This window comes from Chiloscyllium plagiosum, chromosome 15, assembly GCF_004010195.1.
Source record: "Chiloscyllium plagiosum isolate BGI_BamShark_2017 chromosome 15, ASM401019v2, whole genome shotgun sequence".
NCBI lineage: Eukaryota > Metazoa > Chordata > Chondrichthyes > Orectolobiformes > Hemiscylliidae > Chiloscyllium > Chiloscyllium plagiosum.
Genome location: NC_057724.1, coordinates 68,254,031 through 68,263,535, shown reverse-complemented (window position 1 = coordinate 68,263,535; position 9,505 = coordinate 68,254,031). Strand labels below are relative to the sequence as shown.

The 9,505-nt window shown below is 43.8% G+C and overlaps 1 protein-coding gene across 1 annotated transcript in view; it reads right to left on the bottom strand.

The window, feature by feature from the left end:
• The window catches only part of vma21 (vacuolar ATPase assembly factor VMA21), a 21,365-nt gene extending 14,331 nt beyond the window's left edge, over positions 1 to 7,034 (bottom strand). Inside the window, exon 1 of the mRNA XM_043705129.1 lies at positions 6,927 to 7,034. Within this exon, the coding sequence (XP_043561064.1) occupies positions 6,927 to 7,027 (101 nt within the window). The 5' untranslated portion in view covers positions 7,028 to 7,034. The remainder of the gene's footprint in view (positions 1 to 6,926) is intronic.
• Positions 7,035 to 9,505: the final 2,471 nt, after the last annotated feature.

Below are 9,505 nucleotides of genomic sequence, written 5' to 3'. Positions count from 1 at the left end.
GTTTAATGCAAAGTATGAGGTAATGCTGTTTCAGAGAAAAGAGGTTGAACAGTTCAAAGTGCAAACGTAAATTTGTTCCGAACAGGAGTTAGGTCAGACAGCACTGTGCTATTTTGGATACTGTATACCAAATGGATCATTACAGACAGTCTCATTTTTGGAAACATGCATCTCCATCAAGACTAAACACCACAGCACATCACTTGGAATACCTCACAATGCTGTACTTCTCTAGTTTCCACCCTAAACATGTTAAATAAGTCATTCCCTATGGACAAGCCCTGCGTATACATAGGGTCTGCTCAGATGAGGAGGAATGCAATTAACACAAAGATTTTGAAGGATGCCCTCATAAGAATGGGATACAATGCTCAACTTATCAATTGGCAGTTTCGAAGTGCCACAGCAAAAAACCATAACCTCCTCAGAAGACAAGACAAGGAAACAATCAATAGAATACCGCTAGTCATCCAGTGCATCCATCGAATCATAGAGATACACAGCACAGAAACAGACCCTTCGGCCCAACTCATCCATACAGACCAGATACCCTAACCTAATCTGGTCCACTTGCCGGATACAATGCTCAACTTATCAATTGGCAGTTCCGAAGTGCCACAGCAAAAAACCATAACCTCCTCAGAAGACAATAGAATACCGCTAGTCATCCAGTGCATCCATCGAATCAGAGATACACAGCACAGAAACAGACCCTTCGGCCCAACTCATCCATACAGACCAGATACCCTAACCTAATCTGGTCCACTTGCCAGCACCTGGCCCATATCCCACTAAACCTTTCCTTTTCATACACCCTCCAGATGCCTTTTAAATGTTGTAGTTGTACTAGCCTCCACCACTTCCTCTGGCAGCTCATTCCATGCACGCACCACCTCCTGCGTGAAAAGATTGCCCCTTAGGTCTCTTTTATATCTTTCCCCTCTCACCCTAAAACCATGCCCTCTAGTTCTGGACTCCCCCAACCCAGTGAAAAGACTTTGCCTATTTATCCTATCCATGCCCATCATGATTTTATTAACCTCTATAAGGTCACCCCTCAGCTTCCGACACTCCAGGGAAAACAGCCCCAGCCTGTTCAGCCTCTCCCTGTAGCTCAGATCCTCCAACCCTGGCAACATCCTTGTAAATCTTTTCTGAATCCTTTCAAGTTTCACAACATTCTTCCAATGGGAAGGAGACCAGAATTACATGCAATATTCCAACAGTGGCCCCTCACCAATGTCGTGTACTCAGTACTCTGACCAATAAAGGAAAGCATATCAAACGCCTCCTTCACTACCCTATCTGCCTGTGACTCTACTTTTAAGGAGCTATGAACCTGCACTCCAAAGTCTCCTTGTTCAGCAACACTCCCTAGGACCTTAAGTGCATAGGTCCTGCTAAGATTTGCTTTCTCAAAATGCAGCACCTCGCATTTATCTAAATTAAACTCCATCTGTAACTCCTCAGCCCAATTGGCCCATCTGATCAAGATCCTATTGTAATCTGAGGTAACCTTCTTCGCTGTCCACTACACCTCCAATGTGGGCGGCACGGTGGCACAGTGGTTAGCACTGCTGTCTCACAGTGCCGGAGATCCGGGTTCAATTCCCGCCTCAGGCGACTCTGTGTGGAGTTTGCACATTCTCCCTGTGTCTGCGTGGGTTTCCTCCGGGTGCTCCCACAGTCCAAAAATGTGCAGGTTAGGTGAATTGGCCATGCTAAATTTCCTGTAGTGTTAGATGAAGGGGTAAATGTAGGGGAATGGGTCTGGGTGGGTTACGCTTCGGCAGGTCGGTGTGGACTTGTTGAGCCGAAGGGCCTGTTTCCACGCTGTAAGTAATCTAATCTAATCAATTTTGGTCTCATCTGCAAACTTACTAACTATATCTCTTATGCTCACATCCAAATCGTTTATATAAAAGACAGAGAGTAGTGGACCCAACACCGATCCTTGTGGCACTCCACTGGTCACAGGCCTCCAGTCTGAAAAACAACCTTCCACTACCACCCTGTCTTTTACCTTCATGTCAGTTCTGTACCCAAATGGCAAATTCTCCCTGTATTCCATGAGATTTAACCTTGCTAACCAGTCTCCCATGGGGAACCTTGTCAAATGCCTTATTGAAGTCCATATAGATCATGCCTACCACTCTGCCCTCATCAATCTTCTTTGTTAATTCTTCAAAAAACTCAATCAAGTTTGTGAGACATGATTTCCCATGCACAAAGCCATGTTGACTATCCCTAATCAGTCCTTGCCTTTCCAAATACATGTACATCCTATCCCTCAGGATTCCCTCCAACAGCTTGCTCACCACCGACGTCAGGCTCACTGGTCAATAGTTCCCTGGCGTGCCCTTACCACCTTTCTTAAATAGTGGTATAGCATTAGCCAACCTCCAGTCTTCTGATTAGTGATAATACAAATATCTCAGCAAGGGGCACAATAATCACTTCCCTAGCGTCCCACAGAGTTCTAGGGTACACCTGATCAGGTCTGAGGGTTTATCCACTTTTATGCATGTCAAGATATCCAGCACGTCCTCCTCTGTAATATGAAGATTTTTTAACATGTCACCAGCTATTTCCCTACATTCTATATCTTCCATGTCCTTCTCCTCAGTAAACACGGAGACAAAATACTTATTTAGTATCTCCCCCATCTCCTGTGGCTCCACACAAAGGCCACCTTGCTGATCTTTGAAGTGCATTATTCTCTTTCCCATTTCGCCTTTTGTCCTTGATGTATTTGTAAAAACTCTTTGGATTCTCCTTAACTCTATTTGCCAAAGCTATCTCGTGCTCTTTTCACCCTCCAGATTTCCCTCAAGTATATTCCTACTGCCTTTTATATTCTTAAGGATTCACTCGACCTATCCTCTCTGTACCTGACATATGTTTCCTTCCTTTTCTTAAACAAACCTTCAATTTCTCTAATCACCCAGCATTCTCTATACCTATCAGCCTTTCCTTTCACCTTAATAGGAATATACTTTCTCTGGATCCTCGTTATCTCATTTCTGAAGGCTTCCCATTTTCCAGCTGTCCCTTTACCTGCGAACATCTGTCCCCAATCAGCTTTTCAAAGTTCTTGTCTGATACTGTCAAAATTAGCCTTCCTCCAATTTAGAACTACTTCCCCACAGCAGAGAGACTATGCCCATGTTCTTTGCAGCCTCCAATATGTCATTGATGATGTTAAACATCTCGCCAAGATCACTCCTACTCCTTCAAAGCAACCGCCAAACCTTAAACAGGCTATTGTCTGCAGCAAACTACACAGCCTTCAGGACATCGACCATAACACCACACAACCTTACAAGACATTTCAGATACTCGACATGGATACTACCATCACAAGTGGTAACACCACCAACCACGTACATGGCAGATACTCATGTGGCTCAGCCAATGTTGTCCATCTCATACATTAAAGGAAAGGATGACCTGAGGCATGGAATATAGACAAGACTATGCAGACGGTATGACAATGGACAAATGGGCACCAAGAAACAATTGCCAGACAGGGATGTTCCCTCTTAATCGGGGAACACTTCAATGTTCAAGGACATTCAGCCTTTGATCTGTGGGTAAGCACCTCCCCCCACCAAGATAGCCTTCGAGATACACAAAACCACCGAATCACCAAGCAGAAAATCATAGCCAAATTCCATACCCAGGAAGATGGCCTCAACCCTGACCTTGGGTTCATGATGACCCCATCACACTTCTGTATCTGTAAAATCTTCCTTATATCCTGTTTTGACTCCAATCACTTTGATAAATTGTTGTGATCTCTCTACTTTAGTTACTTGATACAGTTTTGGATTACTTATTACTTTGGTTAGACCCACAGCATGCAACTGTTATACCCATCATGTTTTTCCAGTCATTCCAGTCTCCAGCAACACTTTATTTTTAATTTTTTGTAATTACCTCTCTGCCTCACTTAATCGAATTATAGGTCATCCATTCGCTTGTTATTCAGCTGTTGATACTTTACTCACCGTCTGACACCTTTGATCACATTCAGTGTTATTATGCTACACTCCACTCACCATTTGTTTGGTCTTTTTGACCTTGATCCCTCTGCCTATAAATTCTGTATCTGTGTGCTTCTCTCTCACTTCACCTGACAAAGGGGATATGCTCCGAAAGCTTGTCATTCCAAATAAACCTGCGGGACAATACCCTGCTGCCATGTGACTTCTGACTTTGTCCACCCCAGTCCAACACTGCCATCTCCACATCAACTTAAATAGCTTAACATAACACGAGCCATAAGGTGCAGTTTAAGTCTTATTGAACATGGATCAGTGTGCGATTGTTGTGAAGGTTTGTAGCTCAGGTTCTGGTTCAGGTTGAAGTTTGCTCGCTGAGCTGGAAGGTTTGTCGCAGAGGTTTTGTCACCATGCTCAGTAAGTGAGCCTCCGGTGAAGCGCTGGTATTCTGTCCCACTTGTTATTTAAGTGCCTTGGTCTGTTGAGGTGGGTGATATCATCTCTGGTTCTTTTTGAGAGGTTGGTAAATGGGGCCCAAATCAATGTTTGATGAAGTTCCAGTTTAAATGCCAGGCCTCAAGGAATTCCCATGCATGTCTTTGTGTAGCCTGTCCCAGGGTGGATGTATTGTCCCAGTCAAACTGGTGCCCCTCATCATCTGTGTGTATGGATACTTGGCCATGTCTTTTGGTGGCTAGTTGGTGCTCATTCGCCTGGTGGCTAGTTTCCTGCCAGTCTGTCCGATGTAATGTTTGTTGCAGTTCTTGCAGAGTATTTTGTATATGACATTTATTCTGCTGATTGTTGGTACAGGGTCCTTTAGATTCATCAAGAGATGTTTCAGTGTGTTGGTAGGTTTGTGGGCTACCATAATACAGAGGCGCTAGAGTAGTCTGGTCATTATCTTCGAGAGGTCTTTAATCTATGGTAGTGTGGATAGTGTCTCTGGGTGTGTGTATCTTCTTGTTTAGGTTTGTTGTGCAAGAATCGATGGACTGTGCTTAGTGGGTACCTGTTGTTCTTGAATACATTGTCTCGGTAAACCTCTTTTGCACCTTCTCCAAAGCTTCCACATCTTTCCTGGAATGTGGTGACCATAAATGCACACAACAGCCATGACCCTTCCAAATGGTGGAGCAAGTTCAATGGGGTAAATAACTTACTCTTATTCAAATTTCTTATGTTCTTATTCACTGTATCAAAAATCACCAAGTTCTAAATTATTTCACTGACCAGTGGAAAAGGTCAAACAGCACAAAGTTAAGCCAATCACAAAACGGAATTAAAGGAAAGTTTGAGAACATTTCTATCACCATGTATTTCAGCCAAAGTGCATAGAACAATACAACACAGAACAGGCCCTACAGTCCTGTATGTTGCACCGACCTGTGAACTAATCTAAGTCCATTCCTCTACACTATCCCATCATCACCCATGTGCTTATCTAAGGATTGTTTAAATGTCCCTAATGTGGCTGAGTTAACTACATTGGCAGCCAGGGCATTCCATGCCCTTACCACTCTGAGTAAAGAACCTGCCTCTGACATCTGTCTTAAATCTATCATCCCTCAACTTGTAGCTGTGCCCCCTCGTACAAACTGATGTCATCATCCTAGGAAAAAGGCTTTCACTGTCTACCCCATCTAATCCTCTGATCATCTTGTATGTATCTATCAAATCCCCTCGTAGCCATCTTCTTTCCAATGAGAACAGACCCAAGTCTCTCAGCCTTTCCTCATAAGACCTTCCCTCCAGACCAGGAGACATCCTGGTAAATCTCCTCTGCACCTTTTCTAATGCTTCCACATCCTTCCTGTAATGGGGTGTCCAGAACTGTACACAATACAAGTGCAGCCGCAATAGTGTTTTGTATAGTTACAGCATGACATAATGGCTCTGGAACTCAATCCCTCTACTAATAAATCCTAACACACCATATGCCTTCTTAACAGCACTATCAACGTGGGTGGCAACGTTCAGGGATCTATGTACATGTATTCCAGGATCCCTCTGCACATCAGCACTACCAAGAAGTTTTCCATTGACCCAGTATTCTGTCTTCCTGTTATTCTTCCCAAGGTGAATCACATTTATCTGCATTGTACTCCATTTGCCACCTCTCAGCCCAACTTCAGAAATGAACTATGTAACAGGTTGAAAAATATTAAAAGCATAATGACAAGTTTAAAATAGCTGATAGAGAAAATCAGTGTTGGATTAATGTGTTGCTGCAAGTATGATTCTATAAATACTTTTATTTTTGCCATATGCACTTAGAGAGGTTTCCTCGAGTCTAAAAACTCCCACGAATTGGATTACACTTTAATTAGCATAATTCCCCACGTCAGGGCACTCGTTGCTCATTTTATTCAGGATTTGTTACCAAACTGATAACATACAAGGCCTGTAGGTAACCGAACAAAATAAAAAGGAATAACTTTGCAAAGTCATTCCTGAAATTGCTTAAAGCTAAAAGTTACGTTCAGTCACATGCTTAAGGAGAACACCCAGAGTTCTCCTACTTCCCCAAAAGTTCCATTTCAAATTTCACGCAGTCTCGATTGCAAAACCTTTCACAGGTCAATTCGTGTCTTACAAACGCCTCCCTAAACAAGAACTGATTGCAACCGAAACGTCAGAGAGAGATACAATTGAAAGCTCGCTCGCAAACTGCACAGCAGAGACTGCAGCTGTGAACACACGCACACACACAGACAGAGGGGACAGATAATAAATGTCGCTTGCTCAAGGCCTGACAGGGTGATCCGGAACCTTTGTGTCCCGGCGGGAGGCAACACGGACCAAATGGATGGACGGGCGGCCCGCACGCACGCACGGCTGCCTCGGCGGGGGACGGTGCCGCGCGGCGCTTTGGCCGACCGTCCTGTAGCTGGCTTCAGGCTGAAGGCCCGGGGCACTCACCCCCTGAAGTCGGCCACCGGAGCCGTGTTCAACACCTCCTTGTCCAAGCGCTCCATCTTGCCTATGACGCACTTCCGCCAGTCTAGAAAGTCAGCTGACATGTGCGTGACGTCAGTTCCAGTTCTTTGAGCCAGGTAAGAGGTGCTCCAGGTGTTGTCCCAAGTTCCTGAGTGAGGCTTGATCTGGACACTCAGCTTCAATCCCTAACAGAGCTACTGGGGAATTTAATGGAGTCAATATTTCAGAAATAATGACCATCAAATTGTCACTGAAAAATTCATCTACTTAAAAATCACACAACACCAGGTTATAGTCCCAACAGGTTTAATTGGAAGCACTAGCTTTCAGAGCTGCACCTTCATCAGGTGGTTGTGGAGTATAAGATCGTAGGACACAGAATTTACAGCAAAAGATTATTGCTATAAATTCTGTGTCTTAAAATTGTGTACTCCACAGCCCCCTGATGAAGGGGCAGCACTTTGAAAGCTAGTGCTTCCAAATAAACCTGTTCGACTATAACCTGGTGTTGTGTGATTTTTAACTTTGCACACCTCAGTCCAACACTGGTATCTCCAAATAATAAAAATCACCTAGTTCACTTATGTTCTTTAAGATATGAAATTTCCAGTCATTAGCCAGCTTAAGAAGAAAAAATAATCATTTATTTTATGAATCTTTGATGGCCACTCGGTGTCTAAAAAGTGTTTTATTGTCACTTAAGTACTTTTTCTTGGAAGGGGATTATTGATCATAATGTAGATAGCCTCACAATCAGCATGCACATTGCTAAACTCTTGTGAAAAGTCAAACAAAGAACTACAGATGCTGGAGATTTGAAACAAACAGCAGTGGAATTGCTAGAGAAAGTCAGCAGGTCTGGCAGCATCTGAGATAAAACAGTTTTACATGCTTCAAAAATGTCTTAAAAAGTGACAGCTAATTCAGTATGGCACTCCCTAACAATTACAACAAAGTGTCAGCCTTGTCTTTGTGCCCAAGCTCTGTAGCTTACAGGTGACTCAAGTCCCATTTCTTTGCTTGACTCTTAATTCGCCTTTAAAATGGCCCAGAAAGCCAGTAGTTGTCAAGAAGGTGATTTGTTACCTTCTCAAAACAATGCACAAGTTGACTGATACAAAGAAAGGTTTAAATTACTGGTCTGAGTAGCCCATGGAGGTCATGGGAACAGATAAAAATAGTGGATTTTTTCCAACCCTTGGGCAGCATGGGCAATGATGAGAATTGTGGGGGAATACAATAAGAATGAAAAAAATCTGACCAATGTGAAGAAAAGTCCCAACTTTTCCCCTTGATGAAGTTCTCTCTAGTTATTGGTGAAGACCTTATTTCCGTAGATTTATATGCCTATTTGCTAATCTTGTCTCATTTATGTGCAGTTTGTTATTCTCTCACGCACGGCTGAAAACTCAGAAATCAATTCTCGACTTGGAAAGTCAGAACTGTTAACTGGTGGATAGAGCTCATGATTTAATTCGCTGGGACTCTATCTTCACGTCCAGTCATTGCTGCCACCCTTTGTCCACAGAAGTTGGTATTTGATACAACACCGGTCATCATGGCCAACCAAACCACACTACAGGACTTCCCTTTTGCATGATGGAATTCCCTGGCACTTTATGTTACAGTGCTCCTGCCAGGTTGCTGTGTATGCCGGGACAAACACACTACTCATGGATCTGTGCAGGATGCATCCTATGAATCTTAGCTTGCTTTCTTATTGGTCACTCATTCACATTTACTTGGACACTCACAGCATCTCTGTTTGCATTTCCGCACATTGTCAATTCTTTGAGAGCTTATAAGCTCACAGCATCTCTGCCTAAGCTTGTTTCTTAGTCCGGACAGAACTATGGTTGCCAGCACTGAACAGTCATAAGAATGGAACAAATAGGAGAAGGAGTAGGCCCTTCGAGCCTGCTCCACCATTCAATAAGATCATGGTGATCCTTTCATGGACTCAACTCCATGTACCCACCAGCTAACCAGAACCCTTAATTCCTTTACTCTTCAAACATCTATCCTTGCCTTAAAAACATTCAACAAGGTAGCGTCAACTGCTTCACTGGGCAGGGGATTCCACAGATTCACAATCCTTTCGGTAAAGAAATGCCTCCTCAACTCAGTCCTCAATCTGTTATCCCTTATTTTGAGGTTATGCCCCCTCGTCCTAGTTTCACCTGCCATTGGAAACACCCCCCCCCCCGCTTCTATCTTTTCCATTCTCTTTGTGGGCGGCACGGTGGCACAGTGGTTAGCACTGCTGCCTCACAGTGCCAGAGACCTGGGTTCAATTCCCGCCTCAGGCGACTCTCTGTGTGGAGTTTACACATTCTCCCCGTGTCTGCGTGGGTTTCCTCCGGGTGCTCCGGTTTCCTCCCACAATCCAAAAAATGTGTAGGTTAGGTAAATTGGCCGGGCTAAATTGTCCGTATTGTTAGGTGAAGGGGTAAATGTAGGGGAATGGGTCTGGGTGGGTTGACCTTCGGCGGGTCGGTGTGGACTTGTTGGACCAAAGGGCCTGTTTCCACACTGTAAGTAATCTAATCTTCATAATGTTA